The sequence below is a fragment of the Anomaloglossus baeobatrachus genome, chromosome 2 (genome assembly GCF_048569485.1).
Source record: "Anomaloglossus baeobatrachus isolate aAnoBae1 chromosome 2, aAnoBae1.hap1, whole genome shotgun sequence".
Classification (NCBI taxonomy): domain Eukaryota; kingdom Metazoa; phylum Chordata; class Amphibia; order Anura; family Aromobatidae; genus Anomaloglossus; species Anomaloglossus baeobatrachus.
In genome coordinates, this window is record NC_134354.1 from 133,088,656 (window position 1) to 133,107,788 (window position 19,133).

At 47.6% G+C, this 19,133-nt stretch overlaps 1 protein-coding gene across 1 annotated transcript in view; it reads right to left on the reverse strand.

The window, feature by feature from the left end:
* Nucleotides 1-5,351: 5,351 nt before the first annotated feature.
* The window catches only part of VTN (vitronectin), a 65,524-nt gene continuing 51,742 nt past the window's right edge, over nucleotides 5,352-19,133 (reverse strand). The window contains exon 8 of the mRNA XM_075333266.1: nucleotides 5,352-5,479. Coding sequence (XP_075189381.1) covers nucleotides 5,352-5,479 — 128 coding nt within the window. The remainder of the gene's footprint in view (nucleotides 5,480-19,133) is intronic.

The window sequence follows — 19,133 nt, forward strand, 5'->3', positions numbered from 1 at the left end:
GTGCGGCTTGCAGAGGCCGCAGCATGTGAATTTATGCTGCGGAGTCGCATGCCCCCCTTAGGGAGAACACAGCGAGGAGAACACAGTCTTCCAAACCCTGATCACGGGCACGGGTGCTGTGGACTACTAAGGAGGAGACTAACGGCCCCACAGGTCAGGACCCGCCGCGTCCAGGACGCAATGGGTCCTGATTGTGACCACGTACCTGCTTGTTGTGGCCCGTGACGATCACAGCTCTATGCTCGGCGTCGGCAGGACTTTACTACAACTGAATAATTTGCGTTGCCACGCAGAGGAGATGTCTGAACTATACCAATGCCTGCTGCCGCCCAATCTGATGCAAGGAGGTGATGTCATATAGTGACGTCACTTCCTTGCATCTGATTGGTGGGCAGCAGCCATTGGTATAGTGCAGACAGCTCCTCAGCACGGCACCGCAAATCGATTCAATTGTAGTAAAGTCCAGACGGCGCTGACCCGCGGCATAGAGCTGTGATCGTCACGGGGTTTGCGGGCTGCAACAAGCAGCCTCAGGGGCCGCATGTGTGACACCCTGGACTAGCCAGGTAGTCACATACATACCAACATACACACCCCCACCCTAGGCAGTTACACCAGTCAACCAAAAACCCTTGTTGCCTCCCTCCAGGGTCTGATGTCCACACCAGGTGGGGCGGAGTCGAGCGATTGGCCCCACCCACCGAGGAGTTCACAGGCCTGCAGGCGGGAAAAGTGTGAGTTTAGTCTTGGAGGTGAAAGTGAGAGGAGTAAACACTTCGAGTGTCTCGGTTGGAGCCCAGGCACTGACAGCAAGGTTGGCAGACGGTGGTGGCCGTCTGCAGGAGTTGGTGGAACTCCGCAGAGCCGTAAGGACCGGGGTCGGGCGTCGGCCTACCAGTACCGGACCGGTGAACGGAGTGAAGCTAAACACACATGCAGGGCCATCGGACCCCGACCCGGCTTGGAGCCGTCGTCAATAGTCAAATCCGAGTGTGACATGAACCCCAGGGGTTTCCCAACAACCAAGTCCCGATTGAAGGTAACCGTCCACCCAGAGAGGATATACAGCCACCGCCACAGGCTAGAGATCCAAGGGCCAGCGTCTTCGGGCAAAACGGGCTCCTATGGCACCTATACGCCGGGGAGTGGACTACCGGTGGGTAACCACAGGAGTTAAGAACATTCTCAAAGGTGCAGGGAAAGACAGCCACCATCAGCCGTCCGGGGAGAGCACAACAACAACACTGCAGCCGGCTGCGGGACCCGTCCATCCGGCCGTTTTGGTTTACCTACGACTCTGTCAGTGATTGTCTGAGTAAGTACACCAGTGCCGTCCGGCACCGCGCCGCGCAGTACCTGCATCCCAGCCATCTGGCCTCCCCGTTACACCACCGGGCCCCGGGACCACCAACCCCCTTACCCACGGAGGGGACAACATCCCAACTGCACCCTACCATCTCTCCCGGGAACCCCGTTACCAGCAGCGGTGGTGCCATCATCACCACGTCCCGTGGGTGGCGTCACGAACAATCTCCCTAAACATACCACCCCTTTTCACTCACGGGCGAGGAGCACTGCTCGAGTCCCCGGGTCCGGCCCACCGCTCGAGCCACAGAGCAGCAGCAGCAGAAGCCCCGGACCCGAGCTTGGCGAGCGCGTCCCCTCCGCCCGCGACACATGCGGCCCACGGGCCTCGTGTTTGAGACCTCTTGTCTAGGTGGTCTGTAGGAGCCAGAACTCTTAATGGTTGGTAGGGGATCAAATACTTATTTCTTTCTGTAAAATGCAAACAAATGTATATAATTTATACAATGTGATTTTCTAGATTTTATTTTGGATATTCTATCTCTCGCTGTTAAAATTAACCTGCCCTTAAAATGATAGACTTTTCATGTCTTTGTCAGTGGGCAAACATAAAATCAGCAAGGGATCAAATTATTATTTCTTTCACTGTTGCTCAAACCTTAACTGTACATGTTGAAGGAGCTGGTCTCTGCAGTGCTGTGGTGTTGCTATAATTACAGCTGTGAAACTCCTGCTGAAGAAACCTTAGACAACTCATTGTTGTGTCTTTCCCCTCCTGTTTGTCTTAGCTCCTTCATGTTGTCTTAAGGTCCAGTCACACTAAAGGCCCCGTCACACTAAGCAACATCGCTAGCAACATCGCTGCTAACGAACAACTTTTGTGACGTTGCTAGCGATGTTGCTGTGTGTGACATCCAGCAACAACCTGGCCCCTGCTGTGAGGTCGTTGGTTGTTGCTGAATGTCCTGGGCCATTTTTTAGTTGTTGCTGTCCCGCTGTGAAGCACAGATCGCTGTGTGTGACAGCGAGACAGCAACAACTAAATGTGCAGGCAGCAGGAGCCGGCTCCTGCAGAGGCTGGTAACCAATGTAAACATCGGGTAACCAAGAAGCCCTGTCCTTGGTTACCCGATATTTACCTTTGATACCAGCCTCCTCCGCTCTCACTGTCAGTGCCGGCTCCTGCTCTGTGCACATGTAGCTGCAGCACACATCTGGTTAATTAACCCGATGTGTGCTGTAACTGGGAGAGCAAGGAGCCAGCACTAAGCATTGTGCGCTGCTCCCTGCTCTGTGCACATTTAGCTGCAGCACACATCGGGTTAATTAACCCGATGTGTGCTGTAACTAGGAGAGCAAGGAGCCAGCGCTCAGTGTGCGCTGCTCCCTGCTCTCTGCACGTGTAGCTCTGTGCGGTGGTAACCAAGGTAAATATCGGGTTGGTTACCCGATATTTACCTTAGTTACCAAGCGCAGCATCTTCCACGCGGCGCTGGGGGCTGGTCACTGGTTGCTGGTGAGCTCACCAGCAACTTGTGTAGCGACGCTCCAGCGATCCCTGCCAGGTCAGGTTGCTGGTGGGATCGCTGGAGCGTCGCAGTGTGACATCTCACCAGCAACCTCCTAGCAACTTATCAGCGATCCCTATCGTTGTTGGGATCGCTGGTAAGTTGCTTAGTGTGACTGGACCTTAAGCAACTTACCAGCGATCCCAACAACGATAAGGATCGCTGGTAAGTTGCTAGGAGGTTGCTGGTGAGATGTCACACTGCGACGCTCCAGCGATCCCACCAGCAACCTGACCTGGCAGGGATCGCTGGAGCGTGGCTACACGAGTTGCTGGTGAGCTCACCAGCAACCAGCCCCCAGCGCGGCGTGGAAGATGCTGCGCTTGGTAACTAAGGTAAATATCGGGTAACCAACCCGATATTTACCTTGGTTACCAGCGCACGCAGCTACACGTGCAGAGAGCAGGGAGCAGCGCACACTGAGCGCTGTCTCCCTGCTCTCCTAGTTACAGCACACATCGGGTTAATTACCCGATGTGTGCTGCAGCTACATGTGCACAGAGCAGGGAGCAGCGCACAATGCTTAGCGCTGGCTCCCTGCTCTCCTAGTTACAGCACACATCGGGTTAATTAACCCGATGTGTCCTGCAGCTAAATGTGCACAGAGCAGGGAGCAGCGCACACTGCTTAGCGCTGGCTCCTTGCTCTCCTAGCTGCAGGACACATCGGGTTAATTAACCCGATGTGTCCTGCAGCTACATGTGCACAGAGCAGGAGCCGGCACTGACAGTGAGAGCGGCGGAGGCTGGTAACAAAGGTAAATATCGGGTAACCAAGGACAGGGCTTCTTGGTTACCCGATGTTTACATTGGTTACCAGTGTCCGCAGAAGCCGGCTCCTGCTGCCTGCACATTTAGTTGTTGCTGTCTCGCTGTCACACACAGCGATCTGTGCTTCACAGCGGGAGAGCAACAACTAAAAAAATGGCCCAGGACATTCAGCAACAACCAACGACCTCACAGCAGGGGCCAGGTTGTTGCTGGATGTCACACACAGCAACATCGCTAGCAACGTCACAAAAGTTGTTTGTTAGCAGCGATGTTGCTGGCGATGTTGCTTAGTGTGACGGGGCCTTTATTTGCAGGGGTGAGACTAGCATCTCACTGGCCATCACTAATCAGGGTGAGTTCAGGGCCAGCAAAGGCATAGGCCTGTGATTGACGACAGGGGGAATGACCCATATAGGGACGTTAGGGAGTGTAGGGATCAGCCTCAGGTGAGTTTTAGAATGTCACTCCCCTCTCCCTAGACCCAGGGCCCGCTGTTGTATCCTTTCCCTCGGTGTACCCTGTATGTTGCGGCACTCACAAGTAGTCCCATCTACACCTGGTGGGACCCTGGTAATCCTTGCATAATACAAACATAGTCACTGTTAAAACAACCATGAGACTAAAGGGTGCTTTACACGCTGCGACATCGCTAGCGATTGCTAGCGATGTCGAGCGCAATAGCACCCGCCACCGTCGTTCGTGCGACATTTGGTGCTCGCTGCCGTAGCGAACATTATCGCTACGGCAGCGTCACACGCACATACCTTGTCAGCGACGTCGCTGTGACCGCCAAACAATCCCTCCCTCAAGGGGGAGGTGCGTTCGCCGTCATAGCGACGTCACCGCGACATCACTAAGCGGCCGGCCAATAGAAGCGGAGGGGCGGAGATGAGCGGGACGTAACATCCCGCCCACCTCCTTTCTTCCTCATTTCCGGTGGATGCAGGTAAGGAGATGTTCGTCGTTCCTGCGGTGTCACACATAGCGATGTGTGCTGCCGCAGGAACGACGAACAACATCGTACCTGCAGCTGCAACGATAATTGGGAATGGACCCCCATGTCACCGATTAGCGATTTTGAATGTTTTTGCAACGATTCAAAATCAATCATAGGTGTCACATGTAACGACATCGCTAACGCGGCCGGATGTGTGTCACAAATTCCGTGACCCCAACGACATCGCTTTAGCGATGTCGTAGCGTGTAAAGCAGTCCTAAGACTGAGATATTACTGGACTTCTCCGCTTTCTTCTATATTAAATACCAGTGTTATGTATTAATCAATAAGTTGGTTATGAGGACAGTCACAATGAAGCAGAATCTGCAGCACCAGGAGGGGTTCAAACAAGCTTTAATTCTCTTTTTCGGCTATAAACAATTCTAGTATATATATATATATATATATATATATATATATATATATATATATATATATATATATATAAAAAATGCAGGTGTGATATTCAGCATCACCAATGTCAATGATTATCAGCTTCATGACATGATCGCCTGTCTTCGAATTTCATAAAAAACAACAGGTCACATTTCTCATTTGATAATGTAAAATACATAATATTTTGGTTTTACAATAAAATCACATGGAATTCATCTTATAAATGCTGGTGGCTAGTTTGGCATATAAACATTTTAATCTTAGTCAGAAATGATTGGTTGTTAATTTTATAGAATATATTGCTCAGCAAAAATATTAGCCTTTTGACTTCTTTTCCTTAGAAGATTTCTTGCATCCCAGCCAGTATTCCCCAATGGATCGAGGGTATTGAGGAGAGACCTTGTCTACGCGCTTTGTCTGGAGGTTTACACGGTAATATTTATCTGTTTGAAAAAATAGGAAATGATGACAAGAGTTCATAGTACCAATAAGTAGATGCACGGAGTGATGCATAGTGGGATACATCACCCAACATTAGCAGACAAGTAATGTAGTTCCAACCCTTCTGGCTGTGGAACGTCTGTAACCTCTGTCAAGATTTAGGCTGGAAACAGTCGGCGACATGAACCAAGCAACATTGGATGATACTGTATTGGTATGACATTGCACAGAGTTGTGTCTCATGTGAGTGTAAGCAGTTGGCATACTGCAAGGCCACTATATGGCAAAACCCCCCCAAAAAAGCGCATGAACCCTCCAACCTTTAGTAGCCTCCCTGAACTGACTTCCAGATTCCTTGCGAACAGAGATATTTCTGCTAGCAGCGTTACTTCTATCTCCGTGCATTCGGCATCTTGTGATTTAACTGGCAGATAATTTACCCCGAACCTTTCAATTCTGACCAGTGTCACCTTATGAGATAATAACTCTGGAATGCTTCCAAGGATACCAAGACAGTTTTCTTGTCACATATTGTACTTCATGTTAGTGGTAAAGTTTGGAAGATATTTTTGCATAGATTTGTGAAAATATGGGACGTTTGTCAAAAATTGTGAAAATTTAGCAATTTTCAAAATCTGAATTTTCATGCCCCTAAATTAGAGTTATCTCACATAAAATAGTTAACAAATAACATTTCCCACATGTCTACTTTACATCAGCACAATTTTTGAACATCATTTTCTTTTGTTAGGAAGCTAGAAGGGTTTAAAGTTTATTAGTAATTTCTAATTTTCCAACAAAATTTACAAAACAGTTTTTAGGGATCACATCACATTTGAAGTGACTTTGAGAGACTTATATGACAGAAAATAACCAAAAGTGACACTTTTCTAAAAATTGCACCCCTCATGCTGCTAAAACTACATCCAAGAAGTTAATTAACCCTTTAGGTTCTTCACAGGATATAAAGCAATGTGCAAGGAAATTTTCAAAAAAAATATATTTTAGACGCAAATTGTGCAATTTCAGTGGGGTAATAGGATAAAATGCAAAGTACAATTTGTTGTGCAACTTCTCCTGAGTATGCCGATACCCCATATGCGGTGGGTAACTACTGTTTGGGCACATGCCAGGGTGCGAAAGGAAAGGAGCGCCATTTGAATTTTAGAGTGCAAAATTGTCTGAAGTCGATAGCAGATGCCATGATGTGTTTATAGGGCCCCTGATGTGCCTAAAAAGTGGAAACCCAACAAGTGATCCTATTTTGTAAACTATACACCCTTCAAGAAATGTATCTAGATGCTTGGTGAGAACCTTGAACCCCCAGGTTCACAGAATGTTATTATGTTGACCCATGAAAAAACACAGCTTTACTACAAAATGTTGCGTTAACCCCAAATCTTTCATTTTCACAAAGGTTAACATGAGAAAATGCACACTACAATTTGTTCTGCAATTTCTCCTGAGCATGCCGATACTGCATATGTGGTGGAAAATGACTGTTTGGGTGCAGGGGAGGGCTCAGGAGGAAAGAAGCGCTATTTGACTTTTTAAACGCAAAACTGTCTGGAATCGTTAGCGGACGCCTTGCTGCTTTTGAAGAGCCCCTGAGGTGCCTAAACAGTGGAACCCCCCCACAATTGACACCAATTTGGAAATGACCGTTGAAGGAATTTCTCTAGACATTGTGGTGTGCATTTTGAACAAAGAGGTTCTTCACAGAAATCTGTAACGTTGAGCCTTGAAAATGAAAAAAATATATATTTTTACCAAAAAAAGTTGCTTTAACCCCAAATCCTTCACAATGGTAACAGGAGAAAATGGATCATAAAATTTGTGCAATTTCTCCTGAATATGCCAATACCCCATATGTGGGGGTAAAACTACTTTTGAGGCACAGTAGTGCAGAAGGCAAAAAGCGCAATATTGTTATTCAGATTTTGCGCAATTGGTTTGCGGATGCCATTCTACACTGGCAGAGCTCCTGAGGTGTCAGAACAGCAGAAATCCCCTACAAGTGACCCCATTTTACAAAGAACACCCCTCAATTAATTAATCTAGGGGTGCAATGAGCATATTAACACTACAGGTGTGTCACAAAATATAATTCGATTGGGCGGAGAACCAAAAATATGTACATATTTATCACTAAAATATTGTTTTAACCCCTGATTTCCAATTTTCACAAAAAAGAAAAGATGAAAAACGCCCCATAATGTGGTACACAATTTCTCCAGACATTCAATAAGACAGACTCTTCTGGTTGCTCTAAAAGCTGCAAGTTCTTTTCTACGTTTCAAGACCAATACCTCTCTCAGTTGGTAGATGAACCAACCAGGGGTGATGATTTGATGGATCTGGTCCTGTCAAATAGACCTGATACAATTTCAGATTTACAGGTTCAGGAGCATTTGGAATGCAGCAACCATAATATGGTAAGTTTCAATGTAATATTCAATAAAACATTTCAAAAGGGAAATGCTAAAACCTATAACTTTAGAAAAGCTGATTTCAATAACGGAAGAGCTTAAATGTGTAGACTGGAACCATGTCATGATAACTGGGGATACCGAACATAAGTGAAGCATGGTTAAAAATATATTACTAGAATCCTGTAGGAAACATATACCCGCTTATAATAAAATATCTAGGCAGAATCAGCGGTGTCCAACTTTTAACGCACCTTTTTAGGTTTGCACAAAAGTGTGGTCAACAACAGTTTTATGCAACTTTGAAAAGAAGGACACTCTAAACAGAGGTCAAACGGAGTCCAGAGTAACTCTGCTGCCTTGTTAGTGAATGGATCCATCGACGGGTTCACCTGAATCACGAATTTTCGAGCTGTAGATGGAAATCCTGATGTAAATGCTCAACATAGAGCAGGAGATAAATGTGAACTGATCCAAAATATTCTGTGCCCCAAATTTCCACCAATAGTATTCAACTCAAACAACAAATAATCAAGTCCCCACTAAGGCCTGTCATCTAATAACAGAAATATAAGAGGCTTACATATTACTGGTAGGACAAATGCTCTGCACAAGTACTATGGCTCAACCCAATAAATAAATCCAGCAAAATCTGCACTCCCAAATCCAAATGCCCCTTCCCTTCTGAGCACCACAATATGTCTTACGCTATGTGCGCACGTTGCGTTCTATTACGCAGCGTAAATAGTCACTGAATGTGCGTCTCAGAACGCAGCCAAAAAGCTGCGTTCTGAGACGCATTCGGCAGAACGCAACGTGGATGCTTGCTCTGCCATGGGAAAAGCATCCAGAGCGCACATTTTTGACAGTGCGGTCCCACTCGGCTCTGCTGCATCCCCATAGACTTGCAGCAGAGCCGACTGCGACCAGAATGTCAAAAAGAGCACATGGCTGGCTGCGGGAGACAGCCGCGCGATCAGAATGAACTCGGGTGAACTTCACCCGACTTCATTGTGATCGCGCGGCTGTCTGTGTGCCGCGGCTTGATTTGCGGTCACAGGTCAAGGACTCACCTGTGACCGCAAATCTGAGTGAGTGTAGTGAGCTACGCGATCACTGGTGCCGTCACTCAGGTAAGGTTACCCGCGGCCAGCTCGAGTCCTCCACCCGAGACCTGTGGCCGCGGGTAACCTGAGAGACGTCCCCGCACACATCCCGACATTACCGCCGACGTCCCTGCACACAACCCGACATTCCCGCACACAACCCGACATCCCCGCACACATCCCGACATCCCCGCACACACCCCGACATTACCGCCGACATCCCCGCACACATCCTGACATTACCGCAGACATCCCCGCACGCAACCCGACATTACCGCCGACATCCCGGCACACATCCCGACATCCCCGCACACATCCTGACATTACCGCCGACATCCCCGCACACATCCCGACATCCCCGCACACACCCCGACATTACCGCCGACATCCCCGCACACATCCTGACATTACCGCCAACATCCCCGCACACATCCCGACATCCCCGCACACATCCCGACATCCCCGCGCACATCCTGACATTACCGCCGACATCCCCGCACACAACCCGACATTACCACCGACATCCCCGCACACATCCCGACATCCCCGCACACATCCTGACATCCCCGCACACAACCCGACATTACCGCCGACATCCCCGCAAACAACCCGACATCCCCGCACACATTCCGACACTACAGCCCTCATCATCACCGCACACACACACCAGCATTACTTCAGTGACGTCCCCGCTGACAGCACGACTCACTTCAGTTGCTGCATGGAGCGGACAGGGGCAGCGGTGTTCTAATGCCGCTCCGGTCACTTCATGTAGCACAGCTGGATGCGTCGCGGGACCTCGTGGATTACGCCAGACCTGGAGGGGTTTTTGGGGATTAATAAAGTGGTAAAAGAGGGTGGTTTTTGTCTTTTATTTCAAATAAAGGATTTTTCGGGTGTTTGTGTTTATTTACTTTCACCAGGTTAATCATTGGGGGTGTCTCATAGACGCCTGCAACGATTAACTAGGACTTAGTGGCAGATATGGGCTGCTGCCATTAACTCCTTATTACCCAGATTGCCACCGCATCAGGGCAGTTGTGGATGAGCCGGGTACAGTCCCGGGACTGTCGCATCTAATCCATGCGGCAATTCCGGGCGGCTGCTGGCTGATATTTTTAGGATGGGGGCTCCCCATAACGTGGGGCTCCCCATCCTGAGAATACCAGCCTTCAGCCCTGTGGCTTTACCCTGGCTGTTATCAAAATTGAGGGGGACCGCATGCCGTTTTTTTTTAATTATTTATTTATTTTACTGCACTACATAGACCCGCCCCCCGGCGGCTGTGATTGGTTGCAGTGAGACAGCTGTCACTCAGCATGGGGGCGTGTCTGACTGCAACCAATCATAGGCGCCGGTGGGCGGGGGAAGCAGGGAATACGAGATTGAATAATGGGCGGCCGGCTTTTTCAAAAGCAGGAGAAGCCGCCGGAGCAGTGTGACAGCTGTGCAGCTGATCGGTGAGTATGAGAGATGGGGGAGAGGGATAGACCGACAGAGAGAAAGAGACCGACCGACAGGGAGAAACAGAGACCGACAGACAGACAGAGAGAGAGACCGACATTACAACCAATACGCACAAAAGAAGTGACATGTCACTTCTTAGAACGCGCCACAGCCAAAGCGCTGCGCTTTAATACGCCACGTGCGCACGGCTCCTGCATAATCTTCATAGATTATGCTGGGGACGCAGGACGCATGCAGTTATGCTGCGGTGCAGATCGCAGCGTAACTGCATGCACATACGCAGCGTGCGCACATAGCCTTAACCACAGTTAACGTCCACGTTTGGCATTGTTGTAGTGAGGATTCTCTCACAGGATGTGATGAGATAACCAGGACTCCTAAACTGGCCCTCAGGCTAGGGGGGCCCTAGCTGTCCCTGATGGTGATAATGTCTGGGCCACCTTCCTACCCTTGTTCCTCACCAGTCCTGACCTAGTACCCCTTCACTACCCCAGAGGTGGGGCCAGGATAGGAGCATGTAAAATCCAACAGTGATAGACAAACAGGAGAAACCAAAACTCAATCACACACCATGCTCACACAGAGTAATCAGACAACAAAATATAAGGAGGAAAACTAAAGCAGGGAGGAAATAATTAGATGACAGGAGGAATTCCACTACACGCCAAGCAACACACAGTAAATCGCCAGACTAGAACACAACAGCACATGGTCCGATTAGGCAGAAAGCTATAGTCGGCATAGGAAGACAAATTCCTCCATCTTAAAAAGGCAGGGAGTACCTGTGATAGGTCTCCCACAACAATTGATCCAAAAGTTAACCAGCAGGCTAGAAGAAATTAACTCTTGCTAGTCCGATCAGTAATAAGCACACAGCTGGTCGATGCCCGAGCCTGCCTGTGGAACGCAGAAGCATCAGTGAAAGGATAGTGAGGAGCGTCAGAGCTTGTGGTCTGAATGGCATCTGATGCCACCATGAGACTCAGAGAGTTTAAAACAAAACACCGTGTGACAGAAGCCTGATAAATTCACAGGGGTGTGTGTCTCCAGAAGCACAAGCTGGGTAAATGTAGGGGCAGTACAATGTACTGGGCACAACAAGGTGTCAGGTTTCCGGGTTTTCCAGTTCTCTTTTGACAAGAGCTTGCCCTCGGTTAACATGGAGTTTACTGTTCTGTTGCCCTACTTCCTGTCCAGCTGCTTAAAAGGCCGCCTCTAAGCCTAGTCCAGTGCCTGAGTATACTGCTTGCTGTGTGCTCCTGCCTTGCTGCTTCTAATTCCTGATTGCCTTGGATCCTCCTGAAAGAACACCGACCGACTCTGGACCATACCCGGTTTCTTCAAGCTGTGCCTGGACTCCGTCTGCCGTCTGTGGTCAGCACTTCTGCCCGGTTCCTTCCGGTTTGTAACCACTCTGGACTATCATCCCGTACGGACACTCCTGGACTTTACCACTTGCCCCTTGTGTCCCGGCTGCTGCGCATTTAGGCCTTCCGGGGTGATTGCCGGACAGTCCCTGTATAGGGGTTCGCTCTGGTGGTCTCCCTGGGGGAGTCCGGTGCGTGGCCCTGGGAATTCCCTTCGCTCCGTTGTGGGAAAGTATTTCGTGTGTTTGTTCTGCTGTGTTTGTTCCGTTCTGTACCTACCGTGGTTACATATTATAAACATCTTGTACCAAGAACTCGTCTCTGGTTGTCATTGCCCTAACGCTATCGAAATCCTCAGAACATACAATAGTATTACACAAGGGCTTACTTGCAATTTTTAATTATACAACATTCACTGCATTTGACTTTATGAGTGTTTCCCAGAGACAAAATCATCACTACACTCATAGATGAATTCCAAGAGGGGTGTAATTTTCAAAATGTGGTCACTTTAGGGGGTTTCTGCTGTTCTGGCACTTAGGGGCTCTCCAAACTATTCTAGGAAAATCTGTGGCCCAACAATCAAATGGCACTCCTTTCCTCCCGAGCACTGCGATGTGGCCAAACAGTATTCTACAGTCACATGTGGGGTATTGCCATGTTCAGGAGAAATTGTGTAATATACTGTTTTGCTTTTTACTGATTCCCCTTGTACAAATTGGAAATCTGGGGTTAAAACAACACATTAGTGGTAAAAATGTAGTTATTTTTTCTACATCGTCCAATAGTATAAAATTTTGTGATACACCTGTGGTGTCAATATGCTCACTGCACCACAAGATGATTTCATTGAGGGTGTTTCAACTGTTTTGACATGTCAGGGGTTCTTGAAATGTCACAATGCATCTGCCTTCTTTACCAGCCATAAATGTGCTCCAAAATTCAAATAGTGCTCCTTTCAAGCCCTGACGTGCACCCAAACAGTAGTTTTCCACCACATTTAGTGTATTGATGTACTCAGGAGAAATTGCACAACAAATTGAACTGTCATTTTTTTTCTTACCCTTGTGAAAATAAAACATTTGGAGCTAAAATAACAGTTTTGCAAAGATGATTTTGTATTTAAACAGCTAAACTATATAAAATTCTGTGAAGCACATGGGGGTTCAAAATGCTCATCACACATCTAGACAAATTCCATGAGGGGTCTAGTTTCCAAAATGGGGGTCACTTGTGGAGGCTTTCCACTGTTTAAGCACAACAGGGGTCTCTCCAAATTCGACATAGCGTCCACTATCAATTCTAGCCAATTTTACGTTCAAAAAGTTAAATGGCACTCCTTTGCTTCCGAGCTCTGCCGTGTGTGTGGCGCCCTTGAAGCTTCAGTCGCCACAGGGTACTGCATCTCGATGTAGTACTCATCCCGGGAAAGGAGAGGTTAATCGCTGGTGTTTTTCACGTTCACAAATCACACACAGTTAGGTGCTTTCCCACTGGGGAGGGGGGGGGCATCACGAAGCATGGGACTTTCCCGTTCACTGGGACAACCACCTGGGGGGCGGGCACCACCTGGGGAAAAGGGAAGGAGCATCTTCACACATAGTCAGTTAGCCCCGGGCACAGCTTGGGGAGAGACATACACTGCGACCTCGGTCCACTCTTCTTCTACCTCATACTTCTGCGAGCGCCATAGGACCTGTGGCTTCGAGCATACAGCTCAGCCCGGGTTCTCCACAGTTACACGGAATTCCATTCCAGTTCCACACTCCATCTACACCGGGATTCGTGGGACTCCGACCAGAAAGGACTCACAGTGGGAACACCGGCAGTGACCTCGAATTGCTCGGGATCGGCTGGGGCCCATCACGGCAGTAACCGGTATCTTCTGGGTAAAACCAAGACTGTGAGTAAAGAGACCTTGTACCCGCAGAGACTGTATCTGCCCTTCCTTGCCGGCGCCCCGCGCTTCAGCGCCCACCATTACGACTCCCCTCATCAAACTCCCCGGGGCCCGCTCCAACTGTGGGGAGCAGAAACATCTTGCCTGCTACTACCATCAGCCCCAGAGGACAGTGACAGCAGCGGTGGCTAATTCCTGGCCGCGTACCACAGGTGGCGTCACGAAACAATCCTCCACCATCATCATCCCCCCAACCCCTTCTTTTATTGTACACCTCGGGATCACAAAACCGGGCGAAAGGGTCACCCGTGACATCCCCAGACCCAACATAATCGAGCCAGGCGACGAGTATTTAACCCCTTGCCCCATGGGTGCTACATGTGCCCAAACAGTAATTTTCCATCACATATGGGTTATTAGTGAACACAGGAGAAATTGCACAATAAATTGTGTAGTGCATTTTCTCTTCTTACCCTTGTGAATATGCAAAATTTGGGGCTAAAGTAACATTTTTGTGAGAAAAAGTAAAATTTTAATTTTTTCCTTCCACATTGCTTTAGTTCCTGTGAAGCACCTGAATGGTAAATAAACTTCTTGGATGTGTTTTTTTTGTACTTTGAAGGGTGCAGTTTTTCGAATGGTGTCACAATTGGCTATTTTCTGTCACCTAGGTCTCTCACTTTAAATGTTTTGTAAATTTTGTTGGAAAAATGAGAAATTGCTGATAAACTTTTAACCCTTCTAAGCCTGTAACAAAAAAAAAAAATGTTTCAAAAATTGCGCTGATGTAAAGTAGACGTGGGAAATGTTATTTAAGAACTATTTTGTGTGACATAACTCTCGGATTAAAAGTTCAAAGTTTGAAAATTGCTAAATTTTTTTCAACATTTCCAATATTTTCACAAATAAATGCAAGAAATATTGACCTAAATTTACCACTAAGGCCTCTGCCACATTCACGTGAAATTCACGCACGTGCCGAGAGACACGTATTTTCCCTGCGTGTTGCGTGCAGGTAAGTACGTGTCTCTGGTACGTGTGTGACACGTGTGTTCTACGTGTGCTATCCGCGATAGCACACGTAGAATCGGTAATTATTATACTCACCTGGTCCTTCCTGATGTCCGCGCTGCTGTCCGTGGTGCTGATCCTCGGTCTCCAGCCCTCCCGTCTCCCCGCTGCTGCTGCTGCCAGGCAGTGACGTGAATATTCAATGAGAATAATGAGCGGCGGTCGGCAGCAAGAGGCAGCAGCGGCAGAGACAGGAGGGCTGGAGAAGGTGAGTTAATGTTTTTTTTTTTTTCAATGATGTGTGTTTTCTCCGGCGCGTGTCACACGGGACCGCATCCACACTACACCCGTGTGGTACGGGTGCGGGCCGTGTGACACCCGTGCTGCCGGTGAAAAAACGGACATGTCAGCGCTTTCAAAAACGCACACACGTACAAACGCACACGGACACACGTTCCGTGTGGTTTTACGTGTGTGTGCCTGCTACAATAGGGTAGCATTGGTTAAAGTGTCTCCGTGCCGCCGGTACGTGTAAAAAATGACAAACACGTGCCGGAGGCACGGATGTGTGGCGCAGGCCTAACATGAAGTACAATATGTCACACACAAAAAAAAGTCTCAGAATCACTGGGATCCGCTGAAGCATTCCAGAGTAATTACTTCATAAAGTGACACTGGTCAGAACTGAAAATAAAAATGGCCAGGAAGGTGAAAATAGTCTTGTGGGTGAAGAGGTTAAAAACTGACGTTGATAGTACCATATTACAAAACAATCTGGATAAGGCTACTTTCACATTAGCGTTTTATTTAACTGCGTCAAACACCCCCCCCGCAAACCGCATTTGAACAGATCGCGTGCATTCAAAGTGTAACGCATGCAACCGCAATTCACCTATATGTTATTTTACCGGATCCTTCTACTTCTTATGGCTGCTACGATGGATGCAGCGGAACACAAAATTTAACCGGTTGGCACTGGAGTCAGCTGATCGTGAGTCAGCTGAACTCCTGATCTCACAGCCTGCACACGCTGTGATGGATGCAGGTTAACAACAGTCACTGCCTGCTGCTGATCACGTGTGACCGTGTGCGGGCTGTGTGATCAGGAGTTCAGCTGAGTTCAGATCAGCTGACTCCAGTGTCGGCCGATTAGTTGTTCTGTGTCCCCCTGCATCCATCGCAGCGCGTGCGGGCTGTGGAATTCAGCTGAGTTCGGCCGCCACCTCATAGCCAGCAGAACAAGTAATCAGATCAGCTGACTCCAGTGTCGGCCGATTACTTGTTCTGTGTCCCGCTGCATCCATTGCAGAGTGTGCGGGCTTGAGTTCAACTGAGTTCAGATCAGCGGACTCCAGTGCTGGCCGAACTCAGCTGACCTCACAGCCCGCACACGCTGCGATAGATGCAGGGGGACACAGAACAAGTAATCGGCCGGCACTGGAGTCAGCTGATCTGATTACTTGTTCTGCTGGCTATGTGGTCAGGAGTAGGGATGAGTGAGCAGTAAAATGCTCGGGTGCTCGATGGGCAAAATCCATGTCGATTTTTTTATTAATTCATTAAAAAATAAAAAAAAACAAAAACCCCAAACACATAACCCTTACCCAAGGGTTAGGAGTAAAAAAAAATGCGTGGGCTCCCGCTGCATTTTCTATTGCTAAGGGTAACCCAAGCAGCTACTGGCTGCTAACCCCCACTGCTTGGTGTTACCTTCACTGGCAATGGAAAATCCAGGGAAGCTCTTTTTTTTTTTTTTTTTTAAAGTTTTTTAACTAAATACAAAAAAAATGACATGGGCTTCGCCATATTTTTGTTTGCTAGCCAGGTACAGCAGGCAGGTACAGGCTGCCCCCACCCCCTAGCTGCCTATTTGTACCTGGCTGGAAACGAAAAATATAGGGAAGCCCTTTTTTAATTATTTCATCAAAAAAGGTCCGTGGAGCATCTGTTAGGTGTCTCGGCACAGAAAATAGCCAGATATCCCTCCGGGAAGGACCTAGTCAAGGAGTGTCTCTTTTAAGGAGATCACCATAACCACCAAATTAAGTGGCCCGTTTAGTCAATATCCAACTCTTTGACGAGTTTAAAGATACAGTTAGGTCCAGAAATATTTGGACAGTGACACAAGTTTTGTTATTTTAGCTGTTTACAAAAACATGTTCAGAAATACAATTATATATATATCCCAGCTGCAATATGAGAGTTTTCACATCCAAATCGGAGAAAGGGTTTAGGAATCATAGCTCTGTAATGCATAGCCTCCTCTTTTTCAAGGGACCAAAAGTAATTGGACAAGGGACTCTAAGGGCTGCAATTAACTCTGAAGGCGTCTCCCTCATTAACCTGTAATCAATGAAGTAGTTAAAAGGTCTGGGGTTGATTACAGGTGTGTGGTTTTGCATTTGGAAGCTGTTGCTGTGACCAGACAACATGCGGTCTAAGGAACTCTCAATTGAGGTGAAGCAGAACATCCTGAGGCTGAAAAAAAAGAAAAAATCCATTAGAGAGATAGCAGACATGCTTGGAGTAGCAAAATCAAACAGTCGGGTACATTCTGAGAAAAAAGGAATCGACTGGTGAGCTTGGGAACTCAAAAAGGCCTGGGCGTCCACGGATGACAACAGTGGTGGATGATCGCCGCATACTTTCTTTGGTGAAGAAGAACCCGTTCACAACATCAACTGAAGTCCAGAACACTCTCAGTGAAGTAGGTGTATCTGTCTCTAAGTCAACAGTAAAGAGAAGACTCCATGAAAGTAAATACAAAGGGTTCACATCGAGATGCAAACCATTCATCAATTCCAAAAATAGACAGGCCAGAGTTAAATTTGCTGAAAAACACCTCATGAAGCCAGCTCAGTTCTGGAAAAGTATTCTATGGACAGATGAGACAAAGATCAACCTGTACCAGAATGATGGGAAGAAAAAAGTTTGGAGAAGAAAGGGAACGGCACATGATCCAAGGCACACCACATCCTCTGTAAAACATGGTGGAGGCAACGTGATGGCAAGGGGCATGCATGGCTTTCAATGGCACTGGGTCACTTGTGTTTATTGATGACATAACAGCAGACAAGAGTAGCCGGATGAATTCTGAAGTGTACCGGGATATACTTTCAGCCCAGATTCAGCCAAATGCCGCAAAGGTGATCGGACGGCGCTTCATAGTACAGATGGACAATGACCCCAAGCATACAGCCAAAGCTACCCAGGAGTTCATGAGTGCAAAAAAGTGGAACATTCTGCAATGGCCAAGTCAATCACCAGATCTAAACCCAATTGAGCATGCATTTCACTTGCTCGAATCCAGACTTAAGACGGAAAGACCCACAAACAAGCAAGACCTGAAGGCTGCGGCTGTAAAGGCCTGGCAAAGCATTAAGAAGGAGGAAACCCAGCGTTTGGTGATGTCCATGGGTTCCAGACTTAAGGCAGTGATTGCCTCCAAAGGATTCGCAACAAAATATTGAAAATAAAAATATTTTGTTTGGGTTTGGTTTATTTGTCCAATTACTTTTGACCTCCTAAAATGTGGAGTGTTTGTAAAGAAATGTGTACAATTCCTACAATTTCTATCAGATATTTTTGTTCAAACCTTCAAATTAAACGTTACAATCTGCACTTGAATTCTGTTGTAGAGGTTTCATTTCAAATCCAATGTGGTGGCATGCAGAGCCCAACTCGCGAAAATTGAGTCACTGTCCAAATATTTCTGGACCTAACTGTATGACAAGGGAAATACCAAGGCCAGGTATCCATCCACAGACAGCTGTTTCGGGGTATTGCCCCTCATCAGTGTGGAGTAGGATTCTGGCTAGGTGGGGGCAATGCCTAGTAGACCAGCAAGACGAAACAATCACTGATCTCGGCGTATTTACCTTGTCATATCTTTAAACTGGTCAAAGAGTTGGATATTGACTAAAAGGGCCACTTAATATGGTGGTCTCCTTAAAAAGAGCCACTCCTTAGCTAGGTCCTTCCTGGACGGATATCTGGCAATTTTCTGTGTCGAGACACCTAACAGAGGCTCCACGGACCTTTTTTGATTTGCATACTTCCCAGGGGGCAATGCACCTAGGATTTCACTGTGTTGAGCGCCTTAGCTGGCTGCCGGCAGTGTTTTCTCTGTCTGGTCTCCCAAAGATTAGTGACTGTTTTAATTATTTCATGAATTTCATGAAATAATTAAAAAAAAAACTATGTGGGCTTCGCCCAATTGTTGTGTCCAGCCAGGTACACCTAGGCAGCTGGGGGTTGGAAACCGCAGCGCAGGGTGGCCCAAGCTTTCTGCCTCCCCCCACTGCGAATTGCAGTCCGCAGCCGTCCCACAAAATCGCGCTTCCATAGAAGCGCTATCTTCTGGTGCTGTTTCCAAC